This window comes from Hippocampus guttulatus, chromosome 11, assembly GCF_054856545.1.
Source record: "Hippocampus guttulatus isolate MCC_2025c chromosome 11, RoL_Hgut_1.0, whole genome shotgun sequence".
In the NCBI taxonomy this organism is placed as follows: domain Eukaryota; kingdom Metazoa; phylum Chordata; class Actinopteri; order Syngnathiformes; family Syngnathidae; genus Hippocampus; species Hippocampus guttulatus.
In genome coordinates, this window is record NC_141271.1 from 14,694,017 (window position 1) to 14,712,458 (window position 18,442).

Here is an 18,442-nt window from a genome sequence, read left to right on the forward strand (position 1 = left end):
CATACAATGCAGAGTTCCGGTATATTTTCAAAATAAAACATGAGGCGAGGTAACGAAGCCTTCGTGTCTTATTGTTGCATAGGTTTTGGCAAACAACCGAACGTCGCTGTTTTTCAGCCTAGCTGTAGTCTAACTTGATCTAGCTTGTCCCCCATTCACCTAAATTAACTCTTGGCTTATTCCCGAAACGAACAATGTATACGAACAATACAGCCATGTCTATGAATATGTCACTTTTGAAAGGTAACTGGCCAAACGCTTAGTGGTCGACACCCACCGTGGTGTTTAAAAAGTCAGGAGAGTTAGCCTGTGTTGCTGATATTTGCACGCTATTCTCTCGCTTGCAGACAGTCGATGGGACCGTCTGGGATTTTTTTTTTTGTCCTCAAATGAACCCACTGGCGTCGCAGAGGCCGGATGGGACACCTACACATCATTCTGGAACAAACAGTACGTACCGTACACAATTCATAAACATACGGATAAAAGAAGAACTATCTGCAGTGCACGTGTTGACAGACTCAGAGGATTAGGACGCTTTGACCTATATGGCACGTGAGCGTCCTCATTGGCTCTTCACTGTTGCCATGGCAGCAGACATGGATGCTGAAGTGTCATACGCCTACATTTTTTTAAAGATGATGGAGAGGCTGACGTGCGCGTCCCTCCACATTTATGTAATGTAATGTAATAATGTCCACTTGAGATTTTGTATTATCACTGTTTGTTGACTTTTGGTTTGCAGTAGTTCAGTACTGCACACACAGATGTGCTTCTTATATTCATCCATCCATCCATTTTCCGAACCGCTTGATCCTCACTAGGGTCGCGGGGGGTGCTGGAGCCTATCCCAGCCGTCTCCGGGCAGTAGGCGGGGGACACCCTGAATCAGTTGCCAGCCAATCGCAGGGCGCTTCTTATATTTAAAATCACAATTTTAAATCTGGTGGCTTAAAAGGTGATGGATTTTTCTGTCGAAGTACACAACGAATTGCAGGCCAATTTGCATATGCTTGTTGTTTCACTCTGGTGGAAATCGCTCGTTTTTGTGGTGTCCGTCTCATGCAAATATCAAGAATGGGTTTTGTTCGCAGGAGGACCAGGGTGGAGCTAGGGCTGGCATGACTTCGGGATTTTTTTTCTCTCCCGGAGCTAATGGGAGCCTTGACTGATACATAGAGTGATGAGAAAATATATACAGGTAAATATATTTTAGAATATCGAATAAAGAGTGACTACTCAGGTTTTTGTCTCTATATTCAGTGTATTCTTTTAAATAGCCGAGCAACAAATTAAATGACTTTTGTGTTCTAATACATTTTTGGATACTCCCTCTACGGCAGATGTTCACCCTTCTGTGTCCAGACTGCAAAGTTATCATGATCGCCCTGACCCATTCATTTGCAGTTTCACTCAGAGTCAGCACAAAAACACTTCCTTACTTACAATTACTAAGTCATTCACTGCCGTGAACAATCATATTTGTCAACAAGAATCCAAAACATTTGTTGCCACTGATTAATATACAGTATTAGTCAAGTACGTTTTAAATCCGGTGTGAAAGAAAGTCTTGCCCAGCTCATCTGTTCAGCTTGGACATAACGGTACTCAGGACTCTAGACTGTCTCTTATGTTCATATTTTGTACTGAAAAGTTGAGCCAGTGCGAGTAAATTTTTTCATCCACTCCCACAAGTGTGAATGGTAAATCTAAAATAGACTTGAGACTTGACTTGGACTTGGCTTTAGAGACTTGTGCCCACCGTTGGGTGCCACTGCAAAGGAAAACAAGTCAAGGCCTTACTTTATTAATAATAATAATACATTTTATTTATAAGCGCCTTTCAAGACACCCAAGGACACTTTATTCAACACAGATATCATCACTGTTAGATGCATTTCAGAAGAAAAGGTACAAAAACAAAATATGAAACAAAGAAATGAAATTTAAAAAGATCTCTCATGACAGTTTATACATTAATATAAAGTATATTAAGATGCCAATTTGATGACCCACAATATCGACAACGGTATTTTTCATTTTTTTGCATAAAAGTAACCATAAATATATGCAGTGAGAGAGCCACAGTTAATTTCTTTGTATTTGTTTTGCTTAAACAAGTCCAACAAATATTGTACATTAGAACAAATATTTAAATATACACAAAAGATATTAAATCTTCATTGGCCCACGATGCAAATTTGTAGAAACGTTTTTTTATTTTGTATGTATTGAAAAACAATCACATATGAAAGGCCTCCACGCAACAGTTTGCAGACATTATAGTGACTGGGTCCTGTTTATGTCACAAAGGATTTGAGGCTTCAGATCACGATGCACATCTTTCCAGGTTCACTCAATGAGGAAGGAAGTGGAGGAGTCCTAACAATGCTCAATACTATCTCTGCAGAGATGTTCACAGTTCAGATCTCTTTAGTTCAAGGGTGGGGAACCAACGGTCCTGGGAAGCCAACATGCTCCTCATATATAATCACAGACTTTTGTTCTACTTCTGCATTATAGTTTCCATAAATGATAGGAAGAAAGTTCTCCTCACTGTCCTTGGTGACACAGTGCGCATCTTGTCCTCATTAGTTCAGTTTGGCACTGATGCGGATCCACTGAAGAGCTTGCCTGGTGTACTGGACTGCATGAACGATGCTGCTGTGAAGCGTCAATGGCCCGGATAGAGTATTCAAGTAGTTGAAGAACTCTGTTTGAAAAGTGAAGAAAAAGAGTTATTTTCAAATATTTGCAACATATATAATGTTCAACACAGGTAATATGGTGGTAGACTAGTGGTTAGAAGAAGGCTGGGCAAACTCTTATGTTCATGGGCCGCATTTTTATTGATTATTTTAAGAGACTGATGAGGTAAAATACATTTAAAATTATTATAGTCGAGTTTAAAAAGATTAAATTAATCAGCAAAATCAAAATGAGGGACTGGGTTCTATGAATTTTATTGTGATGTATTACATTGAGGGGTTGTGGCAAACATTTCTGTTGCTGTAAGTGCTCCTGTTTCCAACTTCCTAAATATCTTTTGATTGCAAATGTGGGAAGAGAGTGAAAGAGAGAGCTCGAGAGAGTTACAGAGAGAGAGGGAGAGAGAGGGAGGGAAAGAGAGAAAGAGCGAGAGAGACGCGGTGAGCATGTGAGCTCTTCATGTTTCTACGTGACTACGGTCCTACAGTAGCTGTAATTTGGTTCATGAACTGGAGTTCATTGACTGGTGGTTTAGTAATCCATAGTAGACGCTAAAATATGTTAGCGTAACCATACATGACATTGTGTTACAATGTTACATGTCACAGACAGACAGATGGCCAGCAAGAGTAGCAGGAGACGAACGAGGCAGCTTTGAGAGAGAAAACAAAAGTGCAAAAATAATACAGTAATGATGACACGACGATTAAAATGGCCATCGACGGACTTGGTTGTCGATATAGTTGTGAGTAGTTGGCTTGTCTCGGCATTTTAAGTATACTACTACTACTACCTGTACTACTAATATAAACAATAAATATAAAATAATACATTTACAATGAAATCATCAATTATTATCTTAATTTTCATTGATAAATATTTCATAAAATAAAAATGAAACGTGTTTGTAATACATTTATTTTAAATTACAAAAACTTAAAATACAATAATGAATTCTCATTTTACATTTAATTATTTACAATCATTTCCGTTCTGATGAATGAACCAATTACCGGTAGTACATCAAATAAAATAAATGAAAGACATCAAAATCCACTCCATGCGTAAAATGTTTTGATTTACTAATATTTTTTATGAGTATTATGACGTTCAATACACAAACCTTTACTCTCCTTAGCCAGGTTGTCTGCAACCTCCCAGTACTCGTAGCTATACAGGACACTGTTGGTGATGTTGAGGTGGTTTGCCGCCATCTGGTGGATACGTTGAGGGATGCTGATAAGTGACGGGGAGGCACTGTCCCCCTGTGAACCGCGCTGGATGTGTTTGGTGGCATCTGGTAGGAGCGAAGGAGGAGGGCCTCCAGTATCCCTGCACGACAAAAGCAATAGTGATCAATGCCGGGTTGAGTCGGTGTCTTGTAGCACTAGTCTTGCTCTCCACCTACTTTCCGGTGTCATTCCAGCAAGATGGCATCAGAGGCACTTTGGGAGAAGTCTGTAAGGAGAATATGACAGCAATTTAGTCGTTGAAGGAGATTTTTTTTTTTTTCAGGGGGACTGTGGGGTGTTTAAGAACAAGCTTGCCGCTCGCCTAGTCGCAACGCCCTGGCTCTTCCCAGTGGCCGCCATGGTAATGAAAGCCGGACTCAGAAGGAGAGTGTATTTGTGAGTGTCTTTACCTTAAAGTAGTCGAGCAGTACTTTGGAGTATTTCAGTGCATGATCCTTTTTCAAACGAAACATCTGCCAGTAAAGGAGGGCGAGACATCGAAAGCTGTGAACGTACAAGGACAAGTGAAAGTCACTCCAAATAGATCTTCGAGATGGATCTTTTTGGGTGAGAAGCAGACTTTCGCACCAGAGCACAGCCAGCTGTTTGTCTTCTTGTCGTGCTCCAGGACCAGAGTGGCTTTTTAGCCTCATTGCGTATCTGTAAACACATTCATAACCCACTCAATGGCAGCTCGGCTCTGTTTGTTTTCAATGAATTTCCATTGGGGAATTGTGTCACGAATCGAAAGACAAATAGTTTCACTATGTTTCACTCATTTCACCATTCCTGAAAACAAGGTGGTCCCGTAGGATTAAAAAGAAGGCTCAAAACTGAAGGGGGGGACTCAGTGAGCAATACGGGTTCACAGGTTAGAGGCTGCAAATACTGCAATTGACCCTCACTAGTGACAAAAGGCCAATAACTTGAGAATTTAAAAAAAATTAAACATCTCTCCAGCGATGATGTGACTGACAATGGAGTTCTGTCTCTAAATGTGCTTTTATGTCCTTTTGCTATATTGTACGAATTAACCTCAATTGGGTCACTGGTGAGCTTCAGCCTGTCCCAGCTATATTCGGGCAAGAGGTGGGCAAATGGTCGCCGGACACTCACAGTCAATTCAATTTAACTCTGAATTTACTGTACTAATATTAATGCCTCAACGCGAAAATCCAATTTGTATTTGGCATTTAATATTTTTTTGATAGGGCTAAGTGCAATTTTCTAGTTCACCTTATAAGCTCCACTGTCTCCGCGTACATGGTGTAGGGGGATTTTGCCTCCAGTGGGCCTTCCTCCATCGCTTTGCCACATTCCATGAATGAGAGAGCAGCATCGACGTAATTCACAGCCTTGCCCAGCTTGTCCACCTGGAACACATAAAGGAGGGTACAGAGGCTAACAGTAGCAAAGACCATGGCAACTAGTCGCCATTTTCTGGAAATTCCCGAAAAACATGTAACGAGCGATTCAAAGATTTCTAAAATTGTCCATAACAAATAATTTCACCCCCAAAAAAACAAAACAAAAAAAAATATTCATGATGAAAGCATATGACCTATTCTACTACTCTTTTCATTACGGTAAATTACGATCACTGAGCCAAATTTGAGCTTTTTTTCTCTCTCCTTGTATCAAAGTTAACAAAGGGACAATTGTTGACTGAATTTTGTTTACTTATTATTTCATAAATTCCTTCAAGCCTTTGCAGTACATCTTCATATCATTTATATTACGTAATGTGTACTCTACCTTCTAGATCCAAAATGACTAGTTAGTCGAGAAAGTGTTGTTTTATTAGGCTTCTGAACTCACCATGGCATCTGCACGGTGCTTCATCCTTTTGGCTTCGTGCAAGTAGTACTCGGCGTGGTGAGGCCTGGAAAGGTGGGACGCATACACAAATGAAAGAGCGGATCAATTAGTAAATCCTTATGATGTGGTGTCCTCCAGAATGATCGCTCACGTTTCCGTATTTGGCACGGCTGCTCGGTGTCCTGCGGCGGACCAGGAGTCTGACAAAGGTTTTCTGGACACTTTCACACAATCCACCTCCTTTTTTGGCTAAGGGTGCAAGTGAAATAGAGGAATAAAGATAAACGGTTCTGGGATGACTAGGCTGCAATGAATGGCGTGGGAAACATTTAAAACATAATGCTGCGCTATTCAGTGTTCATCGTTTTGTGTTACCTTTAGTGCTGAAACTCTGTTCTTATCTCTGTTCTTGTGATAAACCTCGCCATTTTTTGCTTTGGATGAGACTTCGATGGTCTCTGGGCTGTCAGACAGTGGCGACAGGGGAGATAATGGCCGCTTATTGTCCAAGTACTCTTCCAAATATCTGTCAACAAACAAGACGCAAATTGTCAAGGGCACCGGGGATTTTATTCGGGATACATGCACAATTAGATAAGATACATTTTGGGGAAATATTGCCAAAAGTTGGCACATTTGTTGCAGATTTTTTTTTTGGTGGGGTAATGTCCTTATGTAATGTCCTTTGTGTTATGTTGGAAAGTGTACTGTGTTAAAAAACAAAAAACAAACCAAAAAAAACCATCTGTTGATTTTTGCTGAATTTAAAAGAGCTAATTTTGGCCAGGGTGGTCCGGTTGTCGAGTGGTTAGCACGTCAATTTCACAGTGCAAAGGTACCGGGTTCAATTCCAGCTCCTGCCTTCCTGTGTGGAGTTTGCATGTTCTCCCCGTGCTTGTGTGGGTTTTCTCCGGGTCCTCCGGTTTCCTCCCACATTCCAAAACCATGCATGGCAGGCTGATTGATGACTCCAAATTGTCCCTAGGTGGGAGTATGAGCACGGATGGTTGTTGGTTTCTGTGTGCCCTGCGATTGGCTAGTAACCGGTTCAGGGTGTCCCCCGCCTACTGCCCGAAGACAGCTGGGATAGGCTCCAGCACCCCCCGCGATCCTAGTGAGGATAAAGCGGTTCGGAAAATGAATGAATAATTTTGGCCAGTGAAATTTGTCTGGACCTCCAGGCCCTGCTAACATTTGAAATGTGTGAGGAAGTTTGAATGACTGGAGAAAAGCCCCACAAGCACGTAAACAAGATGTGAACCTCGGAATTGGAAATGTTTTCAGTATTTGGCTTACTTATTTGACTTCTCGTTAGATTGTACTGGTGCACGTAAAGTTGTGATCAGTGTATGCAGATGCAAAAAAAAAAAATAATGCATCCCAACTCTTACCCATTATGCACGGTCTCAGTTGAAACGCCGCGCTTGGCCACATGCGATGACGATTCTGTGCGACCGGCAACATCTTTCGCATGTGGCGTGTTCCTCTTGCTTTCTTTGTAAGAGACGCCAATCTCCAACTAGGCACAAACACACACCCACTTCGATACCTACATAGAATTGTTGTAACTTTCAACTTGTCCCATTGGGCAGTGCCACGGTGAGTTACTTGAATGTTTTGTTTCGGCACACTTTTTTTTTTCTCTGGACGATGCAGGTGTCTTATGGAGTACTGTAAACAGTTATCTCATGTAGGCTCACCGTCTGCCCAATGGCTGGACATGCAGCACTGCAATATTACAATGGCGGTCGACGTCAACATTGGGCGACAGTATATTTTAATGGTGAGAAAAAGGATCAGCGACAGCGGACTTTTTTTCTTCACTCGTCCACATGCTGATGGGGCGTAGAGTTCAAGCGCTATTTACAACTTTAGCTTAAGCTCTCCAACTGAATTAAGAGCCGCATGGGGGACGGAGTTTGGGCGACAATTTTGGATTGAGGACGATTGATCCTAATGCCTTGACTGCGCTTTTTGGAGTACACCCCTATCCTTAATCTCTTCCTTAATGAGAAGAGTTTAATAGCATTCACAACGTTTTCCAGGATGTTAACATGGTTGAGGACTGAGGTGGAAGTCTCCAATTCCTCACACCTACACAAACTGTATTAGGGGAGTTACTCTACTTTCTTCAACTGGAGAAAATGGACTCGAGCTAAGAATACGACACTTGTAAGATTTGAATTCCCTTTTTGTATTTTGTTAACGATTCAATCCCACCGCAATAATTTATTGGTGTGTATTGGTCTTTATATTAATGTTTAAAAATCTTTATGTAATAAAATGCTTTGACAGGCTGTCAAGTGCCTGCTGACGCAGCAGGTGGTGCTGTACTCCCAATAATGAGTCTAGTTTAGCCAGGTAGCAGACATGGCAACTAAATGAATGTTTGCTAATTGAGGAAAATGGAAATAACGGATGGAAAGTGACAGAAGTTACATCTCAACATAATAGGTTAGTATTTATATATAACTGAACATTAACGTTTAAAGTCTTCATTCTAATCTAGTTTCATCCCAAATGTATATTTTCAGGAAACTAAAATGTCATTTTCATGCTGACAAAATTGCTCATTTCAAACTGCATTGACAAAAAAAAAAAGTGTTTTAATAATGCTTATTGTTTGGGAGGACCTGACCTTAATTAAAGAAGGCTAATGGGTACCTTGCGTTTTCTTTTGCTGTCTTTGGAGACAGCATCTGGCATACACAGATGTTTCATAGCCTCGGTTTGCCTGTCTTTTGTCTTCGAAGAAGAGGAGGAGGAGGAGGAGGAGGAGGAAGAGTTAGTGGCTTTAAAGTTACAATTAACAGCGGAGTCCGGTACCCTCTTGAGGAGACAGAGGTCTATGTGCACCACCAAGTTTCTCAGTCCACGTTGGGAAGGGGCTGCGGCCTGCTCGCTTCGCCCGAACGGGACCAAAGTGTAGAGTCGGTGCTTGGTCGTACGCTGCTGCCCCGCGGCTGGGCTCTCGGAGGTCTTTTCCCTGGACTTACTGGCATAGGGTCTACCGGAGCTGTTTTGGCATCTCCTGCGGAGTCTATGGAGTGAAGTGGAGTCTGCCGGAACCTTGGCGACTTGTGTCTGATATTCCGAATCGGAATTTGACGAAGCCAAGGATGAGGGGGACTGTCCTTGAGCAAGAGGGCTGAGTGAAGATGAAGAGCCTCGCTGCTTTGGCTGCTTCTCGGTTCTTCTTTGGGGTTGCGCCTGATCCTGATGAAGGTGTCGCTCTTTGGACTGGATTGTTTGGCACTCGCGGATTTGTTGTTTCTCCCGAGGCCGCCTCCGCTGCTTCTCTACAACGACCACCTCCTCTTCCTCCTCTTCTGTAGAACTCTGGATCCAGCGATGTCTCAGGAGCTGCTCCTCCGCCAGCCTCCTGTCTTCCTTTCTTTCCTCTGTCCTGTTTCTGTCCTCTCTCCTTCTGTCTTTCCTCCCCTCAGCTTCGGTGTGAGGAACGTCTCTGTGGACCACCTCGCGTTTCTTGGCCCGGGTTTGCTTGTGTGATGCTTTACAAGAATTCACATTAACAGCACTCGACTTGGCCCACGGTTGCAGGTTAGGAGCTGGTCTGGAGTGATTATTACCGGCAGCTTTAGAGGTCGGACCTGGACCGGCGCTGGTTTCACGGCCAGTTGGAAGATGGTGTTGAACCGGAGGTCGAGTCCTGTGGTCAGAGCTGCGGCCGGGTCGGCTCCTCTGGATCTCCTCGTATTGTGATGTGTGATTGGCTGACTTTTTAGTGCTTGAATGGGAATGCTTCTCTGGTCTGTGACTATCACTGCGGTTTAAAACGGCTTTGGATTTGTTTTGTCTGTGGTCTCTGTATTCTGTGGACCTCGCCTTGGGCCTGTGCTGATGAGGGAGAAGCTCTGTGCTATTTGTGTGCTTGGTTTTGGCGTCAGAGTTAGACAATGGGCCAATCTTTGACCTAACTTTTGTCCTTTGGGGAGGTGGTGCTGGGTACAGATCACTTTGAAGCTCAGGGTAGTGGTAACCTCCCAAAGGAGATAAAGTGGGACTTAATTGAGGACCTCTCTGATTTGGCTTTGGGCTATGCTGCGCTGTTGGGCTCCCGCATGGACTTGGAAATACACTTGGAACTGGGCTCACTACGGGACTGTACCTGCTATTGCTCGGACTTGGGCAGGTGCTGGGGAGCGGACTCGGACAGAAGCTGTAATCAAGACTCGGCAAGGGGCTGTCGGGCCTGTAGCTCAACCGCGGGCTGGGAATGGGCCTCTGGCTAGGGCTGTATTCCTGATTGCTGTCCCAGCATCTTGCCGGAGACGGCGCTTGGAGCGTGTGCGGAGAGGGTGAGTTTCCAGGAATGCTACGGGTGGGATAATTGTCACTATGAGCTGCCTTTTTGTGGGACTTCCTCAGCCACTTATCCAATTGCCACTGGGCAGTTGTGGAGGGATCAGTCTGCAGAAACCATCGAAGAAAATGCAACATCAGAGTAGAACTCGATTGGAACCTAAATAATGAACAATTGCACATAAAAGCTGAACTGGATCCAGTCTCGACAAAATCAAATGCATACTGTCAATGTTTTATTTAACTATGTTGAAGAAAGAATACACTTCAAACAAATCTGCACAGCGGTAGTACATTCCATACCGGCTGGCTGCCTATTACCAGCACCGCAGTGAATATTTGTTCACATAAAGCAACACATAAACACGTAACCTCTAAGGTTGTTTGCGCCAGGATTTTTAACTACAGTATTAGTCTCATAGGAAATAAAGAAAACATTCTATACTTGTCACCATCATAAAACCTTGAAAGTTTGCCTGGACAAAGTCACAAAAGTAACATTTTAACTCGAATCCATTTAAGCATTGTCTCTGGCGCTTGTCATCATGAGGGTCGCAGGTAAGCTTGAGTCTATCCCATCTGATTTTTTTGGGGCAATGGACTCGTCGCCAGTCAATCGCACGGCACATTTAGACAAGCATTCCCATTTAAACCTATGAGCAATTTAGAGAAAAAGTAAAATAGTCATTTTGAAATTCCTCACATCCCACTTTTAAAAATCATTTTTAAGCTGTCAAACAAGTCGAAAAAGAATTTAACCCTTTAAAGTATTCGCACAATGATGTTGCATGAGGTAGGTTGAATAAAACACTTTATGGGAAAATCCTTTGGCGCTCACTGAACTGAGGTTTTTCGTGACAAGCTCAAGACATATATTTTCCTTCCATCTTTAAAACTTTCTATTCCACAGATAGACACATTGGTACTTCACAGACCTCAAAGGAAGTTCCCAATAAACACCATCTAAGTTCCACAGAGAGATGAATTTGGATCACTGAATTCAGAGTTCAGAGTGCTAACCATGACACCGTAACACAACAACGAAATGTTCTCACTGCTTTTCCTCAACTTCATATATGGGCTGCCAGCTACACAACTCGTCCAATGCTGTCAAATAACTCCATGTTTGCAAATGAGTGACATGGCAAGCATGCGAGTGAATACGGTCGAGGAAAAAGTTTTCGGAAAAATACTTACAGCTGCGGAGCAAACGTCCCCCTGCTCCCCGTCTCGCTCAGTCTCACGCCTTCTCTCGGCTTCTCCCTTCCCTCTGGCAGTGGAGCAGCAGCGCTAATATTAAACTTCCACTCCTGAAGTCAAACAGCGTGCCCCCTCTTCCCCGCCACATCCCTCGACCTCTTTCCAGGGAAGACACTACATCGCTTGTACCGTCTCGACTCCCCTCCCCTTTTCTTTTCTTCTGGCCCTTCCTACCTCTTTCGTACCTGTAATTCCGGACTTGCTGCCTGAAGAGCTCCAACCCTCGTCTCGTCCTTTCGGAGAGACTCGGCGTAAATGAAAAACACATGGTCTACCCCCCCCCCCCCCACCCCCCTTACTCCACGCACCCACAGACTCACATAAACTCCACTCCCCATTTTTGCCATAGAGGCCCAATGTGTTGCATGCTGGGACATCTACAGGGCCTTGCTTTCATGAAAGAGGAGCAGGTTGCCCCTTCGTCCCCCCCCACATACCAAACATCTCAAAGCAGACCACCACTCTCCACAGGATTCCACCTATACCATGCTTAACACATCAACACTAACAATGTAACCATGTAGCCTTCGGAACTAGAAGGATCCAGCTCCGTTTGCCATTAAAAAAAAAAAGACGGTCCTAAACTTAAATATGAATCCAGACCGCAAAGAAGCAAATCTGCGACCCATCACTCTTTTAAATTGTCCTGAAAAATAATGTTTGATTCTTGTGTTGTTTGTATATATCCGCTACTGGCTGGCAACCAGTATCCCGCTTCTTGCCCAAAACCATCTGGGATATGCTCCAGCTCACCCATTGACCCTCATGAGAATGAGTGCCATGAAATTGGAAGGAACAAGCATGTTAAATTAATTGAGTTAGTTTATTAAGATTTTCAATTGTCCATGTGTGTGGGTGTGAGTGCTAGTGGTCGGTGTCTGTATGTGCTTTGCAATTGGCAATCCCGTCTATCAACCAAAAGTGAGCTGGGTAAAATCCAGCAAAAAATATTTTTAAAATGGTTTTGGTATTTACAAATACTTTTCATTCAGGGCAACTGTGGCATAGACCTTCAATTTGTTAGGCACTGATATTATTGTTACAATGGTAAAAGGGACAATGGTAGTGTAGTTGTTCACATGCAGTGAATCACTTGGGATCGATTCTCGCTAAAGGGCAACTAGTCCTGGGATACCGGTAGTATGTATTTGGTCTTCCTTAATTCAGATGGGATAATTGACTGGGCTAGCTGTACTTACACTGGGAAACATTGCCACCTGGAAGGCGCTTGTGTTCCACTTATGTTGTATTTTTGATTATACGAGTTCAGCCCTGACTGGCAATCGCTCCAGTGTGTACGCTGACTCTTGCCCAAAATCAGCTGGGATAGGCTACCCACAACCCTAATGAGGTCAAGCGCTTTAGGAAATGGATGGCTGTCTCATCCTAAGTGTGTGCTGTTGTTATGTCTGATGTCAACACGACTTCCCTTCCTGAGGGCTTTTGTTTCGTAAGACTGAGCCTGTTGACATGACACCCAGGCACTAATTCCCAAAGCTACCGCTGAACTACACAGCCCCCGAGCTACTTCCTCCGCCTTTTTTTCTTTCTTTTTCAAAACTTACACTTGCATTCCTACTTCCTCCGTCAATCCCACACCTGCCATCACAAGTGCCTCCAGGCCACCGCTCCCACATGATCAAGACAACGGACGGTAGACAGAAAAAGAAAAGACAGGTAGAGGCTGAAGGAAAGGAGCTCGCAGCTGCCCTGTGCTCTTACCTCCTTGTTGCTGCTACATGGGGACTGTGCATCTGCGGGCCAAGCAGCTGGGCTGGAGCTCCGGGAATGAAGGCTGCCGCTGACCGACTCCACGGTAGAGTGGGATTGCAGGGAGTCTGAGCTGGAATGTCTCGTCCTCCTGCCATTTTTGCGTGACCGGCTGTCAGTCAGCACACACACACACACACACCAACAGAAGGAAGGGTTAGAAAAGTGCTCCTTTTATGGGTCCACAGAGATATGAACATTGAAAATGAGCCAAAAGTGGATATCTGAAGTACCTGCGAATAAAAAAAAAAAATGATAATTTAAGGAGGTGGTCTAAGGGCACCACTTTTCATTTTGACATTGCAGTAGGGCACATACAATCGATGTCAGAAGACAAGATTGTGTTGTGTGAATACCTGTGTCCCTCCCAGGAAGCTGATTCATGAGTTGCCTTTAGGGGCACAAAGCAAAAACAAAAAACAAAAAAACAGAAATGACTGATCCATATCATAGCAGCAAAATATAAACATGTTTAGAATTGAATACATATTTTTGCCGAACATTAAGTGTGTGTGTACTAGCTTGTTTGGTCTATTGTCGATTGCAATGTCAATTGTCAACGCATGCACTACCGCTTATATTTCAATGTATAGGCAATGAATACCAAGGCACCTTTTGTACGTCATCCTCATCACTGCTTAATCTTAAATCGTCAACAAGCATCCTAGAAAAAGGGTAAAAAAAAAAAGAAAAAATTAGAACAGAGGACTTTTAATTGCTAACTTAGTGACAGCTATCTCTTTTCAATAACCCACCCCGGTTTAACACATTAACCAGCCCACAATACTAAGTGCACAATCTAATAAGAGCACCAAGGCAGTAACAAAAATTCTGTTTTCACTACCAGAGATTTCTTTTCTTTTAACAGTATGCTTACTTTATTTCACTTGATGACTCTCCGCATCATTTGCATAGCTGTCATTGTTCGGTACTGCCGCACTAATCGGGTCCTGACATTGCTTAATGACTCTCATATGTGATGTCCGCAATGTTCTTTCTTTGATAGTTGCTTGTTGCTGTATTGCTAGAGGGACACTCACTATGCGAGGCAGGTTCCCAACTTAAAGATAAAGATGATTCGGATTAATGTGTTACATTAGAGTGGTTTTGATTTTTGTAATTCATTAAACTAGATCAAAATTTGAAGATCATCCTGATTTCTTTAATGAATATTTAACACTAGAACATATGTTATTACCAATAACATATACAATTATCGCCACATCCTGTGTTTAATATTATTTAGCTTTACTATTTTATATCACACAATGTATTAAATTGAAAAATAATGTTCACACATGACCACATCCCATCCTGATGTCTTGTTTTTTTTAATGGTTTACCATTTTCTAATTTGTTTAACAATTATCAAAATGTTCAAAATATAGTACTATATATGATTTATTTAAACATGCATACACTAAACCAAATTTAAAAAATGAATGAAATAAAGTAATTAAAAATGCATTCTACTCCTAGAACTGTCTAAAATATACAATACTTGTTCCACCAAGATGACTCCCACGTGTGCCAAGTCACTTCCAAAGACCACATGAGTAGCCCATGGGCCTGTTTTAAAATTAGCTCGTCAGTGATGGGGCATTGTGAATTCCTAGGAATGTTGTAGAAGTGACCATTTGAAAATGTAAAAACACTTGGAGAGATTCATCACAACAAAAAGTTTTAAAATATTTATCTGCGTCCTGTTGTTCTTGTCGATCATTGTTGTGAGAAATAATGTAAGCACGTCCTCAGGTGCTTCACATAGATGAATAGTATCAATAGTAACTTCAAGTTAAAAGTGATTTGAGCAAATTTGTGTTTTCAGAAGCGCGTCTCAAACTGGTGCCCCCTTTGCATTCATCGCTCTCAGTTTCAAAAAGGTTGGTGACCCCTGAGTTGCACGCCGACATTTGTCTTTGTGTCACAGCGCCTTTGAGGTTTACAAAGCTGCTGTGATTGATGTTTCCTCGTGTTCCACTTACGACTTGTGAGGCGCCACATGGGGATGATGGGTCATTCGTGGCTGAGCATCCCCCCGACCTTTGGTAAGGAGACATGGACAGGGCGTATGAAGTCATGACGAGATGCTTCAAACATATGTACATTCCCACATCGGAACGGATACCTTGCCTCTGTTCTGTTGTTGGCTGCGTTCCATCCTTTCAAGAGAAGGGAAATCCAAAATATGACTATGCAAATGACATTGCAAAGAAACGCAAGTGAATAATAAACCTACCGTAGGGTTGAAGAGGATTCCCTGGTCACCTGCTAAGGCTTGTTGGGATGGCCACGACTGAGTCATGTCCTGTTGGATCACAAATTATCTTGAACATACGGAAACATCAGGACTCCTTATGAAAACAGTTTTGTTTCCGATTAGTTCAAACCAAGATTTTCTGGAGAAATGTGCCTCAAAAGTCAAACAAAACAAGCCATTATTAGTATGACTGGAAAAAGTGTAAATGTGCGATACTATCAAAAGTAGGTCCTTACCCCCCAAATGTCTTTGGCACAGCTGTGTTGGCCTCTTATTACCTACACACAAGAGTCATAATAGAGCATGATGAGAAGAGCAGTAGACAGTTGAAGGTCATCATTAACAGTAAGTGATGGTGCACACGCACCGTAGCAAAACTTACTGCACTCTATGCAAACCAATGTATCTACAGTAAGCTGCTTAAAAGTCACACCCGTACTCCGTTAGTTGCAAATGTGCAAGTGAATGATGACAAGAGAAGATATTAGTCATTGTGAGAAGTCACTGAGTCATACTGCATGGTTGAAATCACAGCTGCGGATGAGCGGGAGGAAGCGGAGTGTGCGAGCGTTGCAAAACATCTTTCGCTTTCCGCCCTGACACTCGTTACCTCCACCGCATGTTACCCGCCTTTTCGCTGCTCGCCATTCAGGTGCACAGAACAACATGAGAGTGAAGACCTCAGTTCATCTCCGTGCGCACGGTTGTGTGGTCAAGCTACCAAGATGCACCGTAGGTCTGTCAAACAAGTCCTGAATATGCATATCAAGTATGCCCCCCCCCCGCCCCCTGCTTGTGTGGCTTTTCTCGAGGTACTCCAGTTTCTTACATTCTTACATACATGCTTCTGAAGGTATGTGACTGAAGACTTTCTGAGTTGTCCACCTTTTGCCCAAAAACAAGTGGCATTGTTTTTAGCTCTTTTTAGGTCTTTTTAATTAAAAGGTTATTTTTATTTATTTGAATATGAAGTACGGTAGTTCTATCAGTCATCTCACAATGGAAGAGAACATTGGCCGACTTTTTCAGACCTCTGTTGACAGAGATGAGCTCGGTGCACAAGATCGCTTTTATTTTCAGGGATCGGCCGATCACCAATCCACCAAAATTAGGGAAATCGTAGCTGATTTTGCTCCGGCCATTTGATCGGTGCACCCCGAATAAAAACATAACAGCTCTAAAAACAAATGAATTAAAACGAACCAAATTAAAAAAAAAAAAGTCAAAACAAAATAAAAACTAACTCAAATGAGAAATCCAATACTATTATTCCCACACAGTTCCCCTTTCACAATCAATAACTGTCATAGTAAACGGGGAGATGTATGTTTGAAAACAACATGTAGAGCTTCATCGTGATTTAATTTGCCGCTGGGTGCCATCTGTGCAATACCCGCACACACATACGGCTGTGTTTGTGCATGTATGAATGCGCCAGTCTCCCCTCCTTCATTCATGACTCACAAAGGTCACTATCACTTGGCTAGACTGGAAGCCCGCGGAGGGGAAAACGCCGCTGCTGGATGAGGTCAGGCGTTAAAATTATCAGGCTCAATAACACAGAGGGGCCTGCACTAACATCCCAACATGTAAACTTGTGGTGCAATACCCTGATGAACAAATAAAGCCACGAGGGACGACGGAGTCAACCACAACCCTACGAAGAAAAAAATACAAAACACCTGCAACTAGCAGCACAAAGCAAGATTTTTCAACAGACTAACATTCTTCAAATATCAGCAATTTGATGGATAGTTCACATCAAAACATATTTATCTGCTGGGGGCAGATTGCTTATTTAACACATAGCATCCACTAAGGGTACAATGAAATAAAGCAGGTTTCATACGAAGAAAAAGAATAAAATGTTGACGAATAATAATAACACAGACTGAAGTTGGGGGGCGAGGGGTCCCCATGCAAGTCGGTTTCACACGGTTTTACAGAAAACCCCCCAAATAAAATCATGTTGGAGCAGGGACAATAAAGTGTTCAGGTAACCTGCCATGCATGTTTTTGGTTTGTGTGAAATGTGGGGGGAGGGATGTTGGGGGGGGGATTTGGGGGTTGGGGGTTATGCATTTGCTTGTTTGTTACCCCGCAAAAAACTCCGCACCGGATAGCCGCTAACTCCGCATTCCAACCCAGAATAACTCTACACTCTGAGGCGGGCATGCTAACCAGTGGTGCACCGCTTTTAATCAATACATTTTCAAATTTGTAATTTTTTTATTAGGTTTTTAAAAATAATATAGTTAATGCATGCATAGCAACCACAATTTAATTTGAATCCCTGGAATATTACCATAATATATTTGTTAATATTGTTTAAAAAATCTGATAATGTAGCGTTCAAACATGTTCATTGGATTGTACCGTCTACTGCCACTCCAAGTGCAATCAGGATCAGATCTGGATTTAACTTGGTTTAACATTACAATTTAGGACCAGGTAGACAAGTAGCTTACCAAATTCCAAATAATTTTAATAACATGATTTACTATGCAGGTATTTTTTTCATGCTAAATGTATTTGTTTGAAATGAATACGTCTAATTAATCATTCAGGAGTTAGTTTGAGTTTTTTTTTTTTTTGGTAAGTTTTGTCCTTTACAGTATTGCGATTTGGGTCATTTCTCACATCAACCATTTGTGGATTCTCCCCTGAATTGAATGAGAATACCAGTGGAACATTGGCAATAAAGCATTAAAACAACAATCCACGTGGCCATGTTAAAAAGTGTTACCTGGAAGTTGTACACGAACGTGCAAACCCCTGATAAAAACACGCGCGCACGCGCACGCACACACATACAACTGGGCTTGGCGGAGGTAATGCTCTTCCTCACCTGAGATAACAAGCATCGGTGCAGCAAAAAGCCAAAGGAAAGTTTCCCCCTGCCACCGCACAGCACAGTGGGCATGGTGCCTGCCTGGATCCTCAGAGGCCCGCGCGGTTGTCCATAACGGGCTTAAGTCGCGTGACGACACCCGGCTGTGAAGTGCAGTCTGCGTTTCGCCGTTGCCGCCGATGAGGAGGAGGAAGATGATGAGGAGGATCATGATGCAGC

General features: G+C 42.7%; 1 protein-coding gene and 1 long non-coding RNA gene across 2 annotated transcripts; one reads left to right on the top strand and one right to left on the bottom strand.

Moving 5' to 3' along the window:
• Window positions 1-112: 112 nt before the first annotated feature.
• Window positions 113-1,288, top strand: LOC147198273 (uncharacterized). The gene is made up of 3 exons (XR_015102191.1): window positions 113-243; window positions 348-450; window positions 1,095-1,288. It is a non-coding gene; the product is annotated as an uncharacterized LOC147198273 (long non-coding RNA).
• Window positions 1,289-1,803: 515 nt separating this feature from the next.
• aff3 (AF4/FMR2 family, member 3) lies at window positions 1,804-18,431 on the bottom strand. Its single transcript, XM_086124484.1, has 19 exons — window positions 18,221-18,431; window positions 15,609-15,650; window positions 15,352-15,420; window positions 15,241-15,274; window positions 15,098-15,155; window positions 13,725-13,776; window positions 13,469-13,503; window positions 13,065-13,224; window positions 8,424-10,190; window positions 7,151-7,278; window positions 6,135-6,285; window positions 5,911-6,008; window positions 5,760-5,823; window positions 5,178-5,314; window positions 4,530-4,601; window positions 4,352-4,445; window positions 4,118-4,167; window positions 3,833-4,041; window positions 1,804-2,713 (listed from the first exon to the last, which is right to left on the bottom strand). Exons 1-19 carry the CDS (start codon window positions 18,293-18,295, stop codon window positions 2,592-2,594), a joined length of 3,417 nt encoding a protein of 1,138 aa, XP_085980610.1. The 5' UTR covers window positions 18,296-18,431; the 3' UTR covers window positions 1,804-2,591.
• Between the last annotated feature and the right edge of the window lie 11 nt (window positions 18,432-18,442).

Excerpts from the sequence above, each read along its gene's own strand:
- aff3 (XM_086124484.1), bottom strand. The coding sequence starts at position 18,295 with ATGCCCACTGTGCTGTGCGGTGGCAGGGGGAAACTTTCCTTTGGCTTT. Across the intron at positions 15,421-15,608 it reads GTGCCAAAGACATTTGGGGG|GACATGACTCAGTCGTGGCC; the intron begins GTAAGGACCTAC and ends GTGATCCAACAG. Across the intron at positions 13,225-13,468 it reads GCTTCCTGGGAGGGACACAG|CCGGTCACGCAAAAATGGCA; the intron begins GTATTCACACAA and ends GCTGACTGACAG.